The sequence below is a fragment of the Brachionichthys hirsutus genome, chromosome 11 (genome assembly GCF_040956055.1).
Source record: "Brachionichthys hirsutus isolate HB-005 chromosome 11, CSIRO-AGI_Bhir_v1, whole genome shotgun sequence".
NCBI classification, from domain to species: domain Eukaryota; kingdom Metazoa; phylum Chordata; class Actinopteri; order Lophiiformes; family Brachionichthyidae; genus Brachionichthys; species Brachionichthys hirsutus.
In genome coordinates, this window is record NC_090907.1 from 3,071,862 (window position 1) to 3,094,902 (window position 23,041).

Consider the following 23,041-nt stretch of genomic DNA (forward strand, 5'->3'; position numbering starts at 1 on the left):
AGAGACCAGGGTGGAGTTTAATTTGGCTCATGCACTGTTAAATCCAGACTGTTTGTGACGAACCAGGTGACACGAACTCAACACACAAAGGAAGTTAGTAAGTCCTGGAATCCCACAACGTGCGTCAGGCGTTTCATCTGGGTTGGGTGTGTGGCGATCATGTACTTGGAGATTACAAGGTCTAAAATGGTCACTTCTGGTTCTCAGCCAGCTTTGCACTCTTATCTTAATAACAAGCCAAGGAGGAGGAGCCGAGGGAAGAGGGAGACCCTAAAAGCCATTTTGCCGTGTTTTCGTAAACAATTACATAAATGAATGCTCAGTAGTGTTGTATTACTATTTTTATGGCCGTCATGTCACTGGTGTAAATATAAAATATCAAGGTCTGTAGTACGCCAAGGTCATAGGAAACATTAAGCGACAGCACCCCCTAGAGGACTTTGTGTAGAATTGCGAATGGTGCAGGATCAATACGGTTTGGAGGCCCATTTACTGCAATAACACAATATAGACTACAGCACACGTGAACGCAATAATCAGTCAACCAATTAAACATTTAATGTATTCAAAACGCTTCATATGTAACTCGTATAGCAGATATAATCTCTTTTTCTACATGGCTAAAATGTACAATACATTTTATGTATTTGATTACAGGCAAAGCAACTGTTTGACATGTGTAAACACATAATGGTAACAAACATGATCAGTATAAACTGATGAGCTGATGACTGTCCAATCCAAAGATGAGGTGTTTTTTGTGTGTGTAAGAATACATGCAAAAAATATTGTACTGTAGTTTCCTTTTTCTATAGAAGTGCAGAATATTTCCACAATCTGACAAGCCAGCAAGAAGTTTAAACATCTGTTTGGGGTGGCAAAAGGGAACAGAGGTCATTTCAAACAGGGATTAAAAAAAAAAAACCTCACAAAAACATAATTTGTTATATTACTGTCCAATCAGAGTGCTGTATTTTGTGCCTGCTGTATCTTCTTCGATGCTACCTGTCAATCAATAAACAGAAAGTGTATTAAACCATTGTGTTGTTTGTTTACTAGACAGCACACAGCTATTGGTATCATTTGTATGATGTCATGATCATTATGAATAAATAACTGAAGTATTGAAAACAGAGTTTGACCCCAGTAAAATAATGAACTATCAGTGACTCTTTTGTTTTTTAAATCCTAGAAAGCAAAGATAATCCATTCTGAACGTGTCTCATAGAACATTGGATGCAGCAGTGTGATCACCTCCGACTCCTGAGAGCCTGCAGCCCGGAGGCCGGCGGGGGTCTGCGTGTCCAACACTGACTCAATGTGGCTGAGCAGAGAAGAGAAAAACTGGGGCACCCCCTCGTAGCCTGGCAGAGTGAAACTCTAATCAGAAAAATCACCGTGGGTGTGTCTCTGTCAGCTAATGCATCTGTAAAAGCTGCGGTACCTGGGAAGATATTGATGTCAATGACGGTCAGGGTGTGAGTGTGAATGTTAATGATGACATCCACGCCAAACAGGGCCATCCCGAGCTGCTGGCGGAGCTCTCTGACCAGGGCGGCCACGGCGTCGGAGCTGGGAGGAGGCACTGGGAGGAGCTGCTCATCCAGCTTGGACAGCAGGAAAAGGGAGGATTTCAAATCAATCAGGTTCCTTAGATTTAAATATTTACCATACATAACATAAAACATACAATGTAGTATCACAGTATTTTTGTTTTAATCCCTGATTTATTCTCAAAATAATCATATTCTGAAGCTTCTAAATGTGAAACATTCAATAGTACATGGTATTGGTGTGTTAATCTGATGCCACTTAATGTTGCTTACTGCTGTGAGATCAGAGCTAGACTCTGGCTTGGACACCTGATGGCTGTTAAAGAAAATAGTTTTCCTTTCTGGTGTCAGAGAGAAATCACAATTAGTGCAAAGTACCACACACACACACACACACACACACACACACACACACACACACACACACATACACACACACAACTCAAAACAACACAACTGAAAAGGCAACGCAGAAAAGGCAAGGAAAGTTCAGGGACAATGCTGAAAGGGGGAAGTGAAGAATGAGCAAAATAAAGGAAATAAATATATGTACATCACAGAGACGAGAAAGTTAAGACAAAGGGGAAAAGAATGGGAAGCACAATAATATAAAATACATGAAGGAAAGGAAGAAGACAGAAAAGGGAAGAAACACGAGGGTAGGAAAATTAAATAACAGCAGAAGAGAAGACGGGGGGGGGGGGGGGGGGGGGGGGGGGATGAAAGGGAAAAGAAAATAGCAAGGCTGAAAGTAGTCAAAGATTTAATGAGCACAGCAAGAAAAAAAGCACAAAGGGACGGATGAATGGGACATCAAGGGAGAAAAGACGAGTTGTAACGGGCAGAAAATGAAAGGATAACAGTAGAAGGAAGGAAAGAGAAGGCTGAAGAGGAGAAAGAAGTGAAAGAGCAAATCTCTTATTTCCGCTGATCCGGCGCGACTCTGACCACAGGGACCGGGGGGGAAGTTCTTGAGCGAGGGTCTCTCTACGCAGAAGTATCTGTCCCCGACCACAAACACCTTGTGCAGAACGGCTCCGTGGTTGACGAAGCTCTGAAGCACACAGGGAGGACGGATGGCAGCCAGACTCCCTGCACTGAAGATCAGAGACATCTGCACAGATAGCAGGTGAGAGAATAAGAAATAAAAACGCTGAGGCAGCAACATAAACAGCAACATGCACAAGTCTCAGCCGGCCACTCACCTCATGGGAGAGTGAGCCGTGGGCCACTCTGGTTTTACAAACTGGAGTCGACAGAGAAAAAAGAAGAAATGATTGTGAGCTCTGTCACACTTCATTAAAGTAATTCAACTTAATAAAAATCACATTTTTGTTCCAGATTAAATGAATGAGGAGACAACCCGTAAAGGCTGGATGAGATTGTTCTTAGCAAGTGTTTACAGGTCATGAGGCGAAGGCTGCGTCTAGTCTCTGGATGGAGAGAGTGGCCGAGAGATGATTTTTGTTTTAGAATCCAGAGTTAGGAACTGAAAGCACGCTGTTGGACTGACTGAGAGGAAAGCCGAGGCCCTGGGTCATCACGGACTGTTGAACGGAAGGCAGGTCACCGGCGCCGTGGACCTCCAGGTAAGGGGGGGCGCAGACGCGGCAGTCTGTTGGGCGCAGCAGGAGAAGCAGGTGTAATATCTAAACGCGACGACAGCGAACTACAGTCTGGACCGTTGAGACGAAGTTCACCTCGGAGCGAATTGTGCAGCTTGGTCATGATCCGGTAGGAGGCGAATCGGTCGAGGAGCCGAGCCATTGCAGGGAGCGGGTCCAGAAGAACCGTGTGAGGATGAGCTGACACGAAGCTCTGCAAAGTGTAGAAAGAAGGAACCATCAGGAGAGACTCTGTCCTTCCTCTTTGGTCTGTCAGTTATCGATTCATGACTCATCCGTCCGGGCCAGGCAACAGCAAAGGAAACCGTTGCTAAGATCAGAGCCCTACCTCGAAGTTGGCGAGGAGCTGTTGCGACTGGCTGTCATGCTCCGCCTCCACGATGACATCAGACAGCTTGTGAACAATTAGATCAAAAGGACCCTGCGGTGCCAGCGGCTGAGCGAGGTCAATCTGGCAGAGGAAAAGCCAATAATGTCCACAGATAAGGAGCTTAATAACTAAACGGTGTTGTGGCTTTATAATTAAGAACGGCAGAAACATGGAAACTAGTTTAAAGACACTTTCTTCGTGCGGCGGTAACCAAGTCTGTGCTCAGAGCTCAGAAAAGCTGCGTGCTAAAACCTTTAGCAATAAAGGCTACAGATTTCAGCTCAAGCAGCGTGTGAATGTGTTTTATAAATCAATCTGGGAGGTTGGAGCTTCAGTAGATTTTTGACTGGGAGTTGTATGGAGTCCTTTAATATTTGTTAACTTTTCATCGGTTTATGTGATTTAAAAGAAATTCGTAGAACTTTTTACAGACGAGGAAACCTCACCATGACAACTGTTCGCTGCTGTGCACAAAGGACGGTATGAAACGTAGGTGATTGAGGCTATATGCACCTTTTCTCATTTATTTATTGCAACTGACAATGTTTCCCAAGTTGCACCTACTTCTTTCGACCTGCGTCACTGTGCAAACATTAACACGCACTGAAATGTTCTAACTATTGCCACCGTGCAGATATTGTTCCTCCCGGGGCTGCAGGTGGCTCTGACATGGATCACTGAAGTTGTGGACATCTGTACATGACATGTACGTACGCATCCGCGAGGAAACTATTTTTACATCAATCACACTGCTTAACACTTAAAATAAAAATATAACACATGCTATGTGTGTGTGTGTTAAGGCGTGTCTGCATCGAGACAAATATGCAACAATCATTATGTGCACAATAAAGCTAGAAGAAAACTCTCACCTCCACTACTTCCACTCCATAGTTTCTGCAGGGAAAAGTCACACAGACAACGGGACTCAGCTCCTCGCATTTTTCATTGTTGCTAATAAAGATTTGCACACTTAGATTAAAGGAGCGTCACCTCTGTTGTTAAAAGTTGGACACAAATTCCAACCATGAGCTCTACACGAAGTAAAAAAGAAAAAAGAAAGCAACTTACGCACAAAACTCCATGAAAGCATCCAGATTCATCCTCCTGCGCTTCTTGTCGCTGAGGCAGAAGCCGACCCTGCGGCCGGACATTGCGCTGCGTGCGGGGCTTCCAGCAGAAGAGCCGTCTCTGCCTTCATCCCTCCACGTCAGGATTTACGCAAGCCTGCAACAGGTGAGAGGGGAGGGCCAGTTAGAGAACAAACCTAAAACACACACACACACGCGCGCGCACACACACGCACACACACACACACACACACACACACACACACACGCACACACTCGACTTATGTATTTATTCCATCCAATAATGAGGCTCACTGAAATCAGACTGAAAGAGAAAGTACAAAATCTCTCAGCTGCATTTTCCTGCTATCAGTGGCACAGAAAAGAACTCTTCATCCAGGTACAGGTGCTGCGACGCTCACCTGGGGGGGTCACGTCACGGGGGCAGAGATGTCGCGCGGCTCCAACGCAGGTTTCGACCGACACATCACCATCTTCTCACCGGAGGGCCGCCTCTATCAAGTCGGTAAGAGACACCGTCCGGGGTTTCAGTCCAGGAACCTTTGATGATTAACCTACAAGATAATTCTGCTAACATTTAAACTTTATAGCTATCTGACACAAAATAATCCATAACTATATAGATTAGCCAATCAGAGCGCGCCATTGGATGTTACACGATAACTGCTTTTTAAACTTGAACATCTTGTCGTGTATGAAATATGTAATAATTCAGTTTAGAAAGGTTGTTGTAAATGTATGCTGTCAGTAAATTGAGAGTAATATTTTGTATAGATGGAAATATTCAAATGAGTAAATTCAAGATTATTTTTTTGTATTTAATAATATTGCCTTTTTATTGCAAACAAAAAAGAAATCCATAACAAATGTTGACACAGAGGATTGTAAAAAATAATTATAAATATCTTCCTTTGGCGCTCTAACTTCCAATCTGCAAATGGTGATAATTGCTACAGGCAAAAAGAAAACAAGGAGGCAGATTTTAAAGATAAATAAATAAACAAGGTCTCGTGAATTTAATAGATTTATTTATTTATTAAGAGACGATCCATCGCGTGGATTCAGCATGAAATAACCTTGAGGATAGCTTCTGCACATGCACATGTGGTTATTCAGCGGAGTGCTTTGCTCCACAGATTGATCGCCATAGTAACGGGCATGTTTGTTTGTGACGGAGTGACAGTTCTCCGCTCATGGACAGGACAACGAATGATCCCTGTGTGTGTCTGTGTTTTGCATGTGCCTTCATGCAGAATATGCTTTCAAAGCCATCTCCCAGAGTGGACTGACGTCTGTGGGCGTCAGGGGGACAGACAGTGTTGTGGTGGTCACGCAAAAGAAAATACCTGTAAGAGACGCACACACACACACACAGTAAAATAGTGAAGCCTCGACAGAGTCATGACTCCAACTTCTTGCTTACTTGCATGTTATATGTAAGGAGACGCTGCTGTAAACTTGCCCGTACTCATTATCAAGCCTCAGACGGCTTCCACTGTGAAACGCTTTTATTACAGCGAGAGGGAGGCGGAATCTCTTGTTTCGTCTGTTCAGCATCCTTCAATTTCATTGTGAGATGATCTCAGTCAGAGAGCAATCGGTGTAATAAGCCCGATGGATAGCACAGATTAAACAACAATGGCAAATGGTTATACTCCAACGAGTTCATATCGAGAGACACGATATGCAGATACGTTCCAGGACAGAATTTGACATGCCCCAGTACATAATGCTTTCATCTTAACTTGGTCTCTTTTCCTGACTGCAGGACAAGCTGCTGGACGCTTCCACTGTGACCAACATGTTCAAACTAACCCCTCGCATTGGCTGTGTGATGACTGGACACAGTGGTATATATTTAGTTCACACACACACCCACACCTTGTTCATCTACCTGCTGGTTTACTGTATTGATATTGTTATAAATACACTGTTCCCTTTTTGTTACACACAGCTGACAGTCGTTCCCAGGTTCACCGGGCACGAGTGGAAGCAGGAGAATGGAAATACAAGTTTGGTTACGACATCACGGCTGATATATTGTGTCACAGGTTGGCTGACATCTCCCAGGTCTACACACAAAATGCAGAAATGAGGCCCCTCGGCTGCTGTGAGTGGCGATCTTGATTTCTACTCCCTGGCGTTCATCTTTTTTTTTTTTTGAAAGAGCAACTTTGCGCAGTCAGACATGTACAATACAGATAAAATATCCTTTCAGTTTTACGAGTACAATATATTATTCTACTTCTTCCATTGTAGTTAAAAACAATTCTTAAAAACTTAATTCATGCTCTTCACCCACCAACCCATACATACAAAAATGCAACAACAAACAAACAAACAGAATAAACACCCACAAAACATGAAGAAACTGAGAATATTTAAAATAATGGGGAGCCTACAATAAGGAAAAGGGGAAAAGGTGTATAAAAAACACTTAATCTAAACCCTGACGTTCAAACCTGACACCTCTTTCAGGTTTCTGGTTTGAATTGCTACTGGCTAAAATACACAGATCCTCCTCATAATGTTTCTGTCTTTCTTCCTCCCTCTCGCCTTCCCTCCTCTTCCTCTACCTGCAGGTATGATCATGGTGGCTGTGGACCCCCAGCAGGGCCCGGCCCTCTATAAATGTGACCCAGGCGGCTACTACTGCGGCTTCAGGGCCACTGCAGTCGGGGCCAAGCAGACAGAGGCTACGAGCTACCTGGAGAACAAACTGAAGAAAAAGCCTGAGCTGTCCAAAGACGAGGCGGTACAGGTAGAGGGAACTTTGTACGCCGGCTGATGCAGAGCACCGATGCCATACTGCCCGTAGATTGCTCTTCAGACTCCAGCGTTGTAGCCTTGCACTACAAAATAAGAGTGCACATTTCAAAATAAACATCACGCAACTGACACGGAAAGGCCAATTAGCAATCGCATCATGATTTCTCTTTCCAGTTGGCCGTTTCCTGTCTGTCCTCGGCCCTGAACATGGACTTCAAGGCCAGTGACCTGGAGGTCGGTGTCGTCAGTAAAGAAAACCCTGAATTCAGGTAACGTCACTCTATTTTTGTTTGTCTTTCTTGTCGTAAAGAATTGTGTGATCAGTTTAATCTAATATCAATGGAGGTTTTTTCATGATAAAAACACTGAGTTATTTTACTGCATTGTGTTTTTTTTATATATTTTAATTTAGGTTTTATCGAGTCGACAAAGTACATTTTAATTCAATATTTAATTTTTTTGTCATATTATCTGTCTAACAGGTGACTTTTTTTGTTTGTCTGGTCCATCGCTCCCTCCTGTCTTCCTTCTGCAGGACTCTAACGGAGGAAGAGGTTGAAGCCCACCTCGGTGCCATAGCAGAACGAGAGTGAAACGTTCTTCACAAATCTAAGACCTTAATTCAACATTTTATTTTCAGTGTAGTCTTATTTCATCAACACCACTGACAACAGCTTGAAGAGTACAAAAGCACTCAGATAGCGCAGTCCTCCGCCAAGCAGCTCATTCCCCTCGTAATTGGGGTCACACCAACCACATGGTGATCTGGATCATCATCAAAATTTCTATAAATTGTTCTTGGTATCTTTAAACAACAACCATGATAAGTAAAAGTGAATCAGAGTTAACCCTAAAGCCTCCATTATAAGTCAATGGGAAAATCCAGATTTTCTTTCGTATCCAGACGGGCATCCAGATCGCTCTCAAACATTTATGGGATCTAAGTTAGAGCAAGGCACATCTTCAGATTTGTATTCATCAAGATCCATACAGCAAATTTTCCGTAATCCTGCTAACAGACAGATGAACAGACAAACACCGTCAAAAACATAACCTCCTTGGTGGAGGTAATAAAAGTAGTCGGTTGTGCGCCAGTGTGTTGAGGGGTGAAGCCCCCCTAAAATAGGCCTAACGACGCCACTGCTATCCACTGTGCTGCAGGTCATCCTGAATGTCTCCATTCGACCACAGGATGGCAATGTTGCACCTGCCTCTTGAGAAGTCTTTCATAACAGAATCTAGAGTTTCTCTGTCCACGCTTCTATTTGGAGAGACTTATTTTGAGTCTCGTACGTAATTAGGACATATTATGCGTGTCTCTGTGTGTCCGTCACAAGTTTGAAGATACACAAAAATGTCCTATTCAGGTGCTGGAATTTAGAATAAATAATAGACCCACACACATTACCCATCAGCATGAAAACAATGCTGTTTTTAACTTTATTGAAAATATGATGGTAACATTAAAGGAAAATGTGTGTTTACAGTTTGAATGCTTTTACAGGATAGACCGGCGATCAAAAATCGACTTTATTACCAATAAACGAAGCCATCTGTGTATGTCACATGACAAAATACCACCCTTTCTATAATGGGAGTAATGGTTACCTGGGGAACTGTGATGAAACTCAGTCTGAGCGTTACACGAGCCTACTTATACTGAATAGCTGTTGACCTCGTCACATGAGTGATGCATGTTGTCATTTTGTAGTTTGAGGTGACCAACACCAGACTGATCAAAAATTTGCAAACGTAATACGTTGGAGAGAAACTTTAAAAAACTGACAAGCTCATTTGGACCAAGGATCATTAAACAGTGAATCATCACTTTGTTTGGAGTCAGTCCTTGTATTAATGATGTTCAAAGGGAGCTGCAGATAATCCTGCCAGTCTTCTTATAGCTACACACACCAATCAGAGGCCTCACAACTAAACTTGATCTTACAGACAGGAGCATTTCTTCTATAATGACAATTCTAAATCTAATATTATTTAGATTTATCAGAAGGCTGAGACTCAAGGCTGGAAATGTCTTTCATGTTTGTGTGTCTGATGTTTCTTCATCCTCGTGTCTGGGGGTTGCAAGCACATGATAGCCTAGGTAGGAGAAGACAAAAAGAAGATCCATGTTAGAACCAACATTCATCCAGGTTGCATCAGTGCAAGAAAACATGATTTTTTTTGTAAATTATATTCTTTTGTTGGGGATAACAGCTGAATTCAATGAACCACAACTGTAACTTCCTCCTTCCTCACCTCACACCACTTACATCCTACCTCACCCCTCCATTCATACCTCTTCTCTTTTCCCAAATCTTCTATCCCTCCCAAAATAGCAACCTTCCACTACCTCCGCCACCTTATCCTTCCCTGTTTCCTCTCCTACGCCTGTTCCTATCTAGAATATTACCTCCAGTTGTTCACCTCCTTCTCGCTCCAAGTCCTACTCCTGCCCCCTCTACATCAGATTTTCTCTCCTCCCCACCATGAACCCCCTTCTTCTCTACCCTGATTTGAAATGCTGACCCTGTGGCTGGTGCCTCCTGGTACTGGGTCTCCCTGCCTTGTTGAATGGACCTGGTGCATTGGGTAGCCAGGCCGTGTGTGTGTTGGGTCACGGCGTGGGGATTAGGTGTGTGTGAGTTATTGAGGGTGACAGCGGCCCTTGCATTAGGGGCCCTGCGGCAGATTTCGTAGTCCTGTTTTAGACACACTAAGCTGGATTTACCAGCAACAGTGATGCAGCCAGCCTGGACCTCCTACAAAACGCACACACACAGGGACACACATGTAGACGCTTTTCACCTCTGACCTTACCCATCTACCTGTACCAAGTCTGCCGTTCCAATCCTCCTTCTGTTTATTGTGTATTTCCTTTCTGTACTTTACCAACAGAACTGAATTCCTCAGATAAAATGAAATTTACAGCCGTGCAGAAGACTCTGTGTAAGCATGCAGAAAACCGCATCATGCACTGACCACCAACATGAACCTGACACAAAACAAACAGGGCCCCATCACACCAGAATATATGTCATGGTGCAACTTTCAGTGGGCTCCTTTAACAGCAGAAAACCAATTCACACACATTTTTATGTACTGGTGAAAAGAAAAGTGTGCCTTTAAAGAGATGCTTACATTGTAGAGATGATGAATTTATCCTTTTAGCTAATGCTAATCACATACATAACTGACAAAGAAAAGAAAATGCTGTGTGCGTGTTCATTCGTGATCACAATCAAATAGGCGGCGTGAATGTGTGTGTGGTTTTTGGTTGGCTAGCTCCTTGTGTCTGTCCATATTTTCCTCAAACAGCATGTCCTTTGCAGGGTCGCTGGGGCATGAGGCCTACATCAGCTGACACTGGTCAAAAGAGTCGGCCCAGATGGCACAACAGTTCATCACAAGGCTGACACCCATTCGCATCTACTGGCAGTTCACCAATACGAAGTGTCATTTTGAGATGACATGATTGTGGGATGAATCAGGAGCACCAGAACTAATGCAGGACACAAAGAGAACATACAGAGAGAACCCCAGAGTGGATTAAAACGGAGAACCTTCGTACTGTTAGGCGACAGCGCTAACTGCACGACTATGTCGCCCACTGGCCCTACTAGAGATGTACAAAGCAATGATGTATGGTCACTCGGTGAGGCCCGAGTATGCACATATGGATACTTAATTGTGAGTTTCTGTGTGTGTGTCTATGTGAACACCTTTGTCCTTTTAGTGTGCGTTGGTGTGCGTGCACTGTGCACCAATGTGTGGGCCTGCTCCTAGCTCTCGGTGACAGCCTGTCCATTGTGAAGGAGAGTGTTGAGCAAGATGCTGATCCACCGGTGGGGACTAATCAGACGCATTCCTCGGGATTAAACAGCCAATTAACAATAAGAGAACCATTGTAGCCCCGTCTCCTTCTGCGTCACATTTAAAAGGTTTTGTGTGTTTGTGTGTGTATACGTGTTGCAGTGTGTGTGCGTGTTTGCGAGTGCATGTGATTTTGTGTGTGCAAGGTGCTTCTTTGTTGTTTTCTACCAGGGTGTTGTGTATTGGCCTGTCCGTGTTATAAAAGCAAACTACTGCATTTAAAATCCCGTGCGATTTAAAACGAACTCGTGCCATTTACGGAGTGAATCACGTGTGTGTTCGATGGTGCTATTAACTGTGAGTTCATCCTGCGTTGGTTCGGGTACCACAGAGTCCACCTGGCATTTCTACTTTGTTCCATTCTGTCACAGATGCAGCTAGCGTCGGGCCTTGTGTGTGTGTGTGTGTGTGTGTGTGTGTGTGTGTGTGCGCATGGTGTCTGTGTTTGTGTGGCTCGGACGGGTATATGCATCAGTGTGGCACGTGTCGGAGTGTGGCAGAGGATTAGTGAGGCTCAGGGCCTGTTGCTCCACTTCCATGATTACTACTGCTGTCTGCTGCCATATGGGGCGGTGGGGGTGCAGGGGGTGCTGCTGGGTGGCTGGGGGGGTGAGGGTGCAAAAGCTACTGTACCAGTATACACCGACTCAAACCCACCACCCAATTGTCCCACCAACCCACCAACCCACCAGCCCACATGCCCAGATGGAGGTTACACACACACACACACACACACAAATGTAATATAAACTTTGTTGCCTTGTCTGATTATCACCCAAAACTTTTTAAACTGTTTTTTAACTACACAGACGCAATCATTTTTATTTCATTAATACATAATAAGGCCTTTTGGTTGATTTTTCTCTGAGGTGTTTTGTCTGGACAAAGATGATCTCCTACTAAACTCAATCATACATCATTTATCTACCAATCAAATTGGTGCAAGCATTGACGCATTTGTATTAGAATGTATATATTTTGCAGGTATTAGAATATAGCATTGCGTCTGTTGGAGAATAATCAAGTCGTGTGAATACAACTGGAATTGCTCATCTTATTTTATTACGAGTGTATGAGTATGAGGGCACGAACAGGTGTTAGCTCACTAAATCCCCCAGACAGTGGTCAAAGACGGGGTTGAATGATGGCAGCGAACACACCCCACCTGCTGCTGCGTGCCGCGGATTAGCGCTCCGTCTCCTCTCGGAGGACATCGGGACACACATTCAGGCAGCGGGGGGCCGACTGTCTGTGAAATTGATCAAGATGTTGGCCAGACTATTTACAGATGAACTCTGGTTGGGGGGCACCTTATGGGATGAAGTCACATGACCATCATCATGCCATGCTTTGAAATGATGTTAAAAATTTCACATTTAAAGTGCAGATTTAATTTGATCCACACCAAATTGCACAAATACATCGATGTCAGAAATGTAAATATGTCCATTAATTTCATGAATATCCCTGAATTGTCTCTAAGATGTGAGAACCATGTTAATAGATCCTCTCTCACAATGTTCAAGAACATAAAACATAAATCTTTCATCCACCCTTTCAAAGTTCAACCGCTCTATTCTGATTATAACATGTCACGTATAATCTATAGAGGAGCGCCTATGCCTTTGAAAAATCATCTTCTCCTCAGTCAGAGGCGGAATTGTGTAAATTCAGATTAAGACATGAATGAATAAATAATGTAGTATAGGAATCACGCATCGTCATATTGGAATACCAGTTTACATATGACAACTGAAGTGTGTGACTGTAGACGGAAACACTGTAGACGCAGAGACACACACACTGGCTCAAACTCACGCAGTAATCCTCACATCACATTAATGAGGAGTTAATACACACACACACACACACACACACACACACACACAACTGTATGCATATTTTATAGATATTAAACATCAAATCAAACTCAATTGTAAAATGATAACAATATAGCTTCATTAAATTTAAACACACAAATTCACATCGCAGGGCGAGGCTCCGCAAACACAACTAGGTCTCCCGATGCCCCTCCCTTACCCCCCTTCCCCATCTGTTTCTCTCTCTTTCTCTCCCTTCTTCCACTTATTTCTGCCCTGCATGTTTTAACGTCGCACTCCTCTCCTCTCCCTTGCTTCCACTCCATCCCATCTGTAACTTTCCTCCCAGTTTTCCACCAGTAACAATTCTGATTCCCAGTAAGCATCACACATGCACCTTCCTCCTGTCAGTCACCCACCCAGTGTTCCTCTCCATCAGACGCACACACAAACACACCAGCTTTGCCTCTTCAGTGCCGGTCGTTCCTATCCCGTAATACTCCGTTACCTTATCAATATAGCGATCGATCAGCTCCCAGCTAGGGCGGGAGGTCCTGCTCTCCGTCCCTGTGCAGCGAGCGCTCGGTTCTCTCTATCCACCCTTCCACTGTCAATCTGGCCACAAACCCCTCTTTCCTCCCTTTATCCCGAGGTAAGATACTTACTTTTCAGATAAAGCATATTATGATAAATCGGCTGAACTCAGTGCGTGTGTGTGTACGCGTTAGTGTGTAACTGTCACACACACACACACACACACACACACACACACACACACACACACACACACAGTGCACACGACAAAAGTACAGTATTGAACAATATGATTTCAGAGGTGCGTAACAGTTGGAAAAGCACGTGGTTTGTAATTTGTGTGTGTGTGTTAGTGAGTTTTGGGGCCTTTTGGGAAGTGAGTTTTGGGTTACAGTTAGCATCTCCACAGTATCATCTTTACACAAACAGGCGGGTTCACCAGAGAGGATTCTGGGTGAATTTAACTTCAATATTTTCAACTTTTTGTAAAAACAAAATAGAAAAAAAAAAAAAAACATGCTCTTTGTGATGCAGTTCAAGAAAGCGTCATCATTTTCCTTCAGTTTTAAGAAAGGAGCTTTTCAAATTAAGTAGTCAAATGGACAAATGTCACACGGATCAAACAGAGCAGCATTTTTCCTTTTTACTTTCATTAAGTGTTATTTATATCCTTTGCGTTTTACGTCACTGAAGGACGATCAGACATATTTGCTATAATGAAATGGGATGAGACAAACAGAGGAGCATATGGGTGATGCTCTCCGATAAAGTGAGATGGAAGTTGAGGTCAACAAGGGGAATAAAAGAGTTGGAGAAAATGAAAACTAAATGAAAACACAATGGTTTGCCTTTGGGACGTGTATACGCACGCGTTTGAAAAAATAGGATGCTTATGAAATGTTTGTTAGTCCGTTTGTGTGTGCATGTGTGTGTGTGCGTGCACGCATAGATTAGATTGCACTAAGCTTCTTACGTGCTGGTTGTCCTTAATTTGTGTCTACTCTGGGTCCTAGCGCGTTCAAAGTAGCAGTCAGTATCACAAAGGAAGTCAAAACGTCTCATGTCTTGCAATGAAAAGATCCACAGCCTCATTCTTAAAGAACTTTAAGTCCTTATACCTCAGGAGGAGCGTACTTATGCATATGCCCATAAAAACATTTAAGTCAATTTTTTTTAAACCAAGTTACTTGCAGGATGGAAAAATTACAAAAAATACATAGAATGAATTTGAATTCCATAATACGAGCCGTTCTCTTGTTTAAAATACGTAAAATTGAGTTAGTAACTTCATAAACCCTCTCCAAAAAAAATAAAAAGAACAAATCAATCCATAATATTCATCATCATCTGCTCAGAAGCAATTCAATTGTACCTTTTTTGGTACAAACGTAATGAATAGATTCTTCTGTCATTCTAGTTCATTATTTCTCATGGATTAATTAATATTTCTCAATCAAACCACCAACCATGATCGTGGAATGCTTTCTGTCTGCAGTTTAAATACCCAGGAAGAGTTTTTCACCAAATTTATCAATTACCCACCAAGTTCTGGAATGTCCTTTTTTACTATTTTTTTTTCATTGTATTTTTTGTGGTTACAGGTCGGATTTAGGCTCATTCTTGGAGAGGATTTTGACGCATACCTCAAAAACGTTTCAATATTTCTTCATAGGAATGCATGTTTACCTCACCATGCAGTGGCGAGGTGCCATTTGGGGAATTCAGAGCATTTATATATCTTGTATATTTATTAGTTTTAATTTGGAAAATTTGACTTTTATTTTTCTAAGGCTTACAATGAACAGGGACTTAACTTCAATGAATTATTTCTCCCCTTAAATGCAGGGGAGAAATTACTCAGGATCCCCTTAGATCCTGAGTAATTTATTTTTTTGATCATTGATTTTTTTTTTGTCTATTCGAATATTATTTTGGGACATACAGCTTTTTTATGATTTTTAAATAAACAGAGCTTAAAGAGACGGGGAACAAAGCAAAAAGTAACGGGGTAGCGTGAGGGAGGAATGTGCGTGAAGTCTACGCGTGCACAGCAGTGTTACGAGCAGCGCGCTCTGCTGCAGTCTCTCCCTGTTCTGTTCCTCTTCCTAACAGTTGGAAGTCCAGAGACATGCTGTCAGCGGGGGCCCCCCCTGCAGAGCTCGACCTGCTATCTGCCCTGCTCGCTAATTAGTTCCAAACGCACGCGTTACCACAAGAAAACAAAGACAACAAACAACAACAGCGTACCTGGACGTGCGAGTGCGGCGTCCACTGCATGCACGAGGTATATCCGAAACACACACACAGGCCTCCGACCCTCAAACTCAGCAGATGGACATTTTATTTAACGTTCAAACAAGCCGGTGAAGTCTCTCTGGAGCTCTGTGTGTGTCTTTATATCTCCGCTTTGGCTTTACAGAGCTGATAAACCCCTTAGTTTGGGCTGTAGTAACATGGGTCAGTGTGTGCCTGCGTGTGTGTGTGTGTGTGTGTGTGTGTGTGTGTGTGGATTTTAAACTATAAGAAATCCGATTCAATTAACAAGCGCATGCAGAGAATCGGCTTTGGACACTGTGAAATTGTCTCGCAGCGGAGGATGGCACAGGCCAGACAACAAGGGAGGAGACGGTCTCTGAAATACACCCGGAGTCTGAAGGGAAAGGAAAAGAAAAGACACACAAAAAGATGATGCTGTGGAAAATGTCGCAAAGGGCTATATTATTAGGATTATTAATAGTAGTATTAGTATAGAAGTAGAAAATTACTTCATGGATTACTTAATTTATGATATCAAAAATATCAAAAATATACAGTATTGACTATATAATATTTATTACAATCAATCAAATAAAATATCATGCGCGCGCGCGCGTGTGTATGAATTATTTTATGAAGAATGCCGCAGTTGCAACGAAATTTCGTTCATGTGCACTGCGTGTTTGTGAACTATAAAGTTTTTGGATTTGAACCTGATATATAATATTGACCGCAGCGTTGTGAATGAGTATAGGAGGGGGTGGTGGGGGGGGGGGTATGTTGGGGATCAGAAGGGGATTTAATAGCAGAACAACCCGGTCTTTGTGCTGCTTTTAATCCGGCCTGCGTGCGTGTACCCCTTCTCTGGCTGGCCTACATCTCACCCCGGCGCAGGGTCGGACAATTTTATTGTGTTCAATGACTGTAAACGTGAAAAGACGTCAAGATAGTTGCTGGAATACGACCTGCATCCCTCTCACGTGAATTATTATCACAAGTTAATTATGTTTAAAGAAGGATGCAGGAAGGAAGGATGCAGGAAGGAAGGATGGATGGATGGATTAAATGTGAGTTAAAAATGTAAAGTTGTAATGAAAGCGTTAACGTGAAACAAACCATGATGTAAATATATTATTGGATCAAATCATTGTCTTCCAGGCCCAGAATGAATGCGTGATAATAGTGTGTGCGCGCGCACGTGTTTGTGTGTGTGAGAGAGAGAGAGAGAGAGCGAGAGAGAGAGAGAGAGGAGGGCTCTGGGCGACTACTTGTGTAAGAAGTTACTTCTAATTAGCCAGTCTCTTCTTGTCCACTCTGCAGATCCGGATCCTCTCCTGCAGGCACCGGTTCCACCTGCGGTCCCTGCATTTTTCATCACCCATCCGACGACAGAGGGACCTGCGGAGGACCTGCTTGTTTCGGTGTCTGCCACCTGCCGAAGTCGTTGCGCGCTGCGATTTGGAGGGACAAACGGCGCTTTTGTACTTGTTAAATATATAGGACTATTTTTTAGACTTTTATTTTTAAAGTTCTGTATTCACTTAAAGTATTGTTTTAATTTTAATCGTAGGCAACTATAGGATAACAAAAAATATTTTTACGCATCAACGCAGGTACACCGCCGGCATTTGTAGTTGAAGCCACATGCCACTAAGTCAGAGCAGCATGCAAAGGTAATAAAGGAGCAAGAATAAATCAACAAGTAGGGGAAAGAGAGAGAGCGAGAGAGAGAGAGAGAGCCCCCCCCCCCCCCCCCCCCCTGGAGACTAGCTCGGAGACCCGGCCCCCGGTCTGAGAGAAGGAGAGAGAGAGTGAGGGAGTGAGGGAGTGTTTTAAAGGCTGCATAGCAGGCATGATGTCCTACATTAAGCAACCCCATTACGCGGTGAACGGGTTAACGCTGTCCGGCCCGGGCATGGATCTGCTCCACTCCACCGCTGTTGGATACCCCAGTAAGTAACGGCCTGTGTCTCATCACGGCTCCCCCCCCCCCCCCCTGTATTATTATTTTTTTTAGCTTTTCGTTTCAGTAATATTTCATGTGAATTAAAAGTTTATTTGGAAAGACAGAAACTAAAAATAATTTGCAAAAAAATGTTCGATCGTTTCCGTGTTCAATAATGCGATCAGAAATGGGTAGTAACAAATACACTGTGCCTTCTGCATGCGTAATCATTTAAAATCTACTGCGAGGTTATGCATCATCTGAACATGTGTTCACTTGACCTATAAATAGCGGATTATAGAGTAAAAAAACATTTTAAAAATGTGTGTGAATAGAAGCGCAGCCGGTTCTCACACAGATTTAGCAGCAATCTGTTGCTCGCATCGAGTAACCTACAAACGATGCTCTTTGTATGTTTTTTTTTTGTACTTTAATGTTTGGTTGATGAATGAACATCTCTGATATTGTTGCGATGGGCGAAATGAAGCATCTGTCAGGACCTGAAGAAGAATTTGCGCTGATGACAGAAGGCGTGATTTAGCTTGGCCTTCTCTGACGCAAATTAGAGTTTGAATCAAATTATATAGCTGATTTTTAAAATCCAGAATAACTTTCGTTTCTTAACTTCGTTTATTTGATTTTGTCACAATTAAAACAGTTCAGTCTATCATTTTAATTCGGTCCAGATTAAAGCGCGTTCTTTTTGAAGCGGCATGTAACGTTCAGCTGAAATGTATCGGCTTTTTATCCAATATTTTATAACACATGCCATGTAAAATAAAATACATTATTTTGCGGGTGTCTTTAAAACGTATAGAAACCGATTAATTATTTGCGATTTCAAGAGAAAGGTCTAAAATAATGTCATCGACTCATGCGTGATTCGTGAATTTCAGAGGTCTTTACAGAAATCGTCTACATTCATGGACCTGATGTAAATGCGAGGCATTTATTAAACTGGAAATTGGTGCAATTTCCACTCTATTGGTGAATCACGTTCCATTTCAGACTTTAATTTATTATCATTTGGATGTTTGTTGTTCTTCACATGCAGCCACAGGCTTTTTAGTAAAATAATTGTGTTGCTCACTATTTCCTTTACATTATTAACAGTGCAATATTACTACTACTACTACTACTAATAGTAATCATGTTGTTATTGGTTTTCCTTTAGACACCCCACGCAAACAGCGCCGGGAGCGCACCACCTTCACACGCGCACAGCTGGACATCCTGGAGGCTCTGTTTGCCAAAACCCGTTACCCTGACATCTTCATGAGGGAGGAGGTGGCCCTCAAGATCAACCTGCCCGAGTCCCGAGTCCAGGTAAGATGCACAAACCAGTGCATCGAGTTTTATTACTCCATGTTTGAGTACCGAATGTTGACGTGAAGTCAAATTAGATGATTTGCATTTGCTGCATTTGACATCTAAGCACTGATTTCATATTGAACCTTCTCCCTCTTTGCCATCCTTCAGGTCTGGTTTAAGAACCGCCGTGCCAAGTGCCGCCAGCAGCAGCAGCAGAGCACAGGCCAGTCCAAACCACGACCCCCTAAAAAGAAGGCCTCGCCCACTCGAGAGGCCAACGCTGAAGCCAGTGTGAACCACGTCAACGGGCCCTACAGCCCTCAACCCCCCCCTCCAGGCACTGCCATCACCCCCAGCTCCAGCTCTGCGAGCGCCACAGTGTCCATCTGGAGCCCGGCCTCCATCTCTCCGCTGCCAGACCCCCTGTCTGCCTCCGCCACCCCCTGCATGCAGCGCGCCACTGCCTACCCCATGGCCTACAGCCAGGCCCCGGCCTACAGTCAGAGCTACGCAGGCTCCTCCTCCTACTTCACTGGCCTGGACTGTAGCTCCTACCTATCTCCCATGCACCCACAGCTGTCAGGCACTGGCGGAGCCCTCAGCCCCATCACAGCCTCCTCGATGGGTGGGCCCCTCAGCCAATCCCCTGCATCACTCTCCTCACAGGGCTACACAGCGGCCTCCCTGGGCTTCGGGGCTGTCGACTGTCTAGACTACAAAGACCAAACTGCCTGGAAGCTCAATTTCAATGCCACTGACTGTCTGGACTACAAAGACCAGAACTCCTGGAAGTTCCAGGTCTTGTAAATAACAATAAGTGGGATGTGGGGAGGGAAGGGGGGGGGGGGGGGGAGAAATCAAAGTCAGATGAAAAACCCCATAACTAAAACCATGTTTTAGAGGAAGAGGAGAAGGAAGAGACTTTGGGACACACACACACACACACACACACACACATACACACACACACACACACACACACACACACACACACAAAATTACTTAATTTATCAGTTGAAGAACTAATCAGCAGAAATATTGTTTTTAAAATAAAACAATATGAGTGGACGTTAATGATCTGTTGGTGTTTGGCTCGGTAATTAAAAATAAGATAATGCTCTTGAAATCAAGGAATGGCAACATAAAAGCAAAATATCTGTACTATAACATTAAATTAATGCAGAAGAACAACACACATAATTCACCCAGTCAATGATTATGAAGACTTACTCCATTACGATGGCATAAGACAACTGAAGTCGAGGCCGCTTTGTCTCTCTGGCCTTAGATTTTTGAAACGCAACAGTTCACGTTTATTGCAAAGACAGCCTTGAGGTCAACCGACCAGAGCCCAAACCCGCGTGTAGATTTCTTTCACTTTAGTCTTTGTCTCGACTTCCTGCTGTGACTATTTATGTTATAAATCGGCTTTTCACCAGAGCGATGACTCAACAACCGACCCAAACTGACACCAGAGATCCGTCTCGACAAGAGCAGCCACTAAATGAATACCATTAGAAAAACGCAGCAGACAGACACCGATTCCAAGTAGCCTTTGATAACACTGATCCTCTTCAGCCTGTGTGTGTGGAGGAGGTAGCGTTGGGTCACTGTAGTGACTATAGTACAAACCTGTTGCCTTTGAGCATGGTTGAACTCATTAGCGGAATGGCTCATACATTGTTCATTTAATAGGATCACTTTCAGACACAATTTGGGTAACAATGGCCGCAGTGTGGCTCCTGGCAGCCCAGAGCGTTTCCCTGACGCCATCCAGCAGCTTTTACATGAGGAAATACTTCTTCAACCTGAGAATGACTTTATTCTAACTATTAGCTGATAAACTGGTGCAGTAAAGTGTTTGACAGGAGAGAAGACCGCACCGGAGAAAGGGGAAGGGACAGCCCCCCCCCTTTGCACAGAGAGTTTTGGTGCCTCTCTCAACACCAACCTGTAAAGATGTGATGGCTACCACTTTATGTGTTTGATGTATCATTTTTTTTTTTTTATTTTTTTTTTTTGTATTAGAGGTAAACCATGTTATGTTTCTTTAAAAAAAATTGTGAATTTGTTGAAGTAAAATTTGTGGTAATTTCTTTTAAAGTTGATATTATTATAAGTATTATTACTATGATTAATGTTACGTCTTCTGCGGACACGGACGTTGCTATTTTACTTTCTTGTTCTTTTTGTAAATATGAAAACTTGAAAATGCAATCATCAGCGATGCAGGCGCTCCTCCCAGCAGAATCTCTCTCTCTTAATGTCTAGAAAACTGCCAACTTTTTAATTTCTCTGTTTATATTTTTGTGTTTTCCAAACTCAGGGGTTCATCCAGTATAAAAAGTAGCAGTAATAGGATATTAGGCTGTTTATGCTTCTTAATCACTTACTGTACTTTTACCTCTTGCATTAATGTAATCTTCTGACATGAATTATTTTGTTTATTTAATTTGTCTCCTGTGCTCAACTAATCTCACCGCTACCATGCTAGATAGCTATCATTTTTCTGAGACATTAAACTATTTCATTAAAACTCATTGTTTATGAAAGTCATTGAATTTGAGCATTTATAATAATAATAATATATTTATATCACACTTTATACTTGGCAGCCAAGTCTCAAAGTGCAAAGAGCAAAACATAAAATCATAGGAATAACATGATAAAATCAATAATAAAATCAAAAGGGACACCAAACAATAATAAGTACTGTACAAAAAATAAAAATAGTTTAATGCTGGAATAGTGGTGATAAAGGTTGAGTTACACCTGTGACGTGTGCTATCCATTCATATTGTGGTTCTTTGTGGCTGCAAATGGAGAAAAAGGCAGCGCCGGGCAGTGGAGATTGGGAATCAGTTCCACTAACTAATCCATGCGGAAGGTTGAGAGGTATAGAGATGAAATGGGGCAGAGAGGACAGAAAACAGATTAGAACTAACAATAATACCGAGTCCGACAGTCCCTGCCAACCCCAAACTGAAGTATGAGAGATGGGCAGATTATTTTGGATTGCAATGTTTCTGTGTTGCATTCAGGGTCAGCGCCCGGGTTGCAGAAGTGCACTAGATGAAAGGTTTTAGCTTATGAGACGCTTGATAGCTTGCTTTTTGGTCTTGAATCACACTAATACAAACAAACACATGACAAACTAGAAAAGCACTCAGAGAGCGCAGACCTCCGCCGAGCAGCTCGTTCCCCTCATATAGATTTACACCGTCCACATGGTGATCTGGATCATCATCAAAAGGTTCTAAATTGTTCTTGGTATCTTTATAAACCAACCATGAACAGTAAAAGTGAATCAGAGTTGATGTGTATCTTTTTTTTTTACTGATTTTTACGGTGCCATGATGTTAAAATGTGAAAAGAGACTTAATTACAAAACCTTTTCCTTTAACAACATCATCAGGTAATTACATTTTTTTTTTGTTCATTAGTTTGGTTGATGCCTAAATACCAATGAAACCAATGATATTCAGATGGGAAAATTATTTTGTGTTTCGTGCTAAACAGCAAATTTGAGCAAAACTAAGATGTGAACACCGTAAATGTAAGACGATAATTTGATAATCAAAAAAACAATAGCAATGTGAGCATGTCAGCATGCCAACATTAGCATTTAGCTCAATTAAAAAAGGCTAGTACATCTAATTGCTATAGCTAGCATAGCTGCAGATCAATTTCTTATGAAGGTTTAATCAAAAGGGATTTCAGGAAACAATTGATATGCAGCCGTTTCGTTGATAACATTGATGTTGATAGCATTCGGTGCAAGCATGGATATTAGAAAATACAGATATTATAATAATCATTAGTTTCTGAATACAGGTATATGATTGACATTTGGTATGCAGACAGACAGACAGATAGATAGATAGATAGATAGATAGA

At 42.7% G+C, this 23,041-nt stretch overlaps 3 protein-coding genes across 3 annotated transcripts; 2 read left to right on the forward strand and 1 right to left on the reverse strand.

Annotated features, from left to right (window-relative positions):
* Positions 1–1,188: 1,188 nt before the first annotated feature.
* Positions 1,189–4,702, reverse strand: LOC137901674 (inositol-tetrakisphosphate 1-kinase-like). Its single transcript, XM_068745717.1, has 10 exons — positions 4,620–4,702; positions 4,421–4,445; positions 3,507–3,629; positions 3,254–3,371; positions 3,067–3,168; positions 2,759–2,799; positions 2,502–2,667; positions 1,827–1,894; positions 1,445–1,607; positions 1,189–1,364 (listed from the first exon to the last, which is right to left on the reverse strand). Exons 1-10 carry the CDS (start codon positions 4,700–4,702, stop codon positions 1,189–1,191), a joined length of 1,065 nt encoding a protein of 354 aa, XP_068601818.1.
* A 366-nt stretch (positions 4,703–5,068) lies between these two features.
* psma6l (proteasome 20S subunit alpha 6, like) lies at positions 5,069–8,001 on the forward strand. The gene is made up of 7 exons (XM_068745316.1): positions 5,069–5,144; positions 5,893–5,987; positions 6,408–6,489; positions 6,594–6,749; positions 7,222–7,400; positions 7,583–7,677; positions 7,944–8,001. The coding sequence occupies exons 1-7, from the start codon at positions 5,069–5,071 to the stop codon at positions 7,999–8,001; spliced, it is 741 nt and encodes a 246-aa protein (XP_068601417.1).
* Positions 8,002–17,740: 9,739 nt separating this feature from the next.
* On the forward strand, positions 17,741–19,951 carry LOC137901271 (homeobox protein otx5-like). The gene is made up of 3 exons (XM_068745286.1): positions 17,741–17,840; positions 19,008–19,159; positions 19,313–19,951. Exons 1-3 carry the CDS (start codon positions 17,741–17,743, stop codon positions 19,949–19,951), a joined length of 891 nt encoding a protein of 296 aa, XP_068601387.1.
* Positions 19,952–23,041: the final 3,090 nt, after the last annotated feature.

What these genes read in the sequence shown, in the direction of transcription:
- LOC137901674 (XM_068745717.1), bottom strand. Translation starts at nt 4,702, where the DNA reads ATGTCCGGCCGCAGGGTCGGCTTCTGCCTCAGCGACAAGAAGCGCAGG. An exon ending in CTAGCTCTGATCTCACAGCA is followed by an intron (nt 1,608 to 1,826) that starts GTAAGCAACATT and finishes CTGCTGTCCAAG; the next exon opens with CTGGATGAGCAGCTCCTCCC. An exon ending in TGACATCAATATCTTCCCAG is followed by an intron (nt 1,365 to 1,444) that starts GTACCGCAGCTT and finishes TCACTCTGCCAG; the next exon opens with GCTACGAGGGGGTGCCCCAG.
- psma6l (XM_068745316.1), top strand. Translation starts at nt 5,069, where the DNA reads ATGTCGCGCGGCTCCAACGCAGGTTTCGACCGACACATCACCATCTTC. An exon ending in TGTGATGACTGGACACAGTG is followed by an intron (nt 6,490 to 6,593) that starts GTATATATTTAG and finishes TGTTACACACAG; the next exon opens with CTGACAGTCGTTCCCAGGTT. An exon ending in CCAAAGACGAGGCGGTACAG is followed by an intron (nt 7,401 to 7,582) that starts GTAGAGGGAACT and finishes TTCTCTTTCCAG; the next exon opens with TTGGCCGTTTCCTGTCTGTC.
- LOC137901271 (XM_068745286.1), top strand. Translation starts at nt 17,741, where the DNA reads ATGATGTCCTACATTAAGCAACCCCATTACGCGGTGAACGGGTTAACG. An exon ending in CACCGCTGTTGGATACCCCA is followed by an intron (nt 17,841 to 19,007) that starts GTAAGTAACGGC and finishes GTTTTCCTTTAG; the next exon opens with ACACCCCACGCAAACAGCGC. An exon ending in TGCCCGAGTCCCGAGTCCAG is followed by an intron (nt 19,160 to 19,312) that starts GTAAGATGCACA and finishes GCCATCCTTCAG; the next exon opens with GTCTGGTTTAAGAACCGCCG.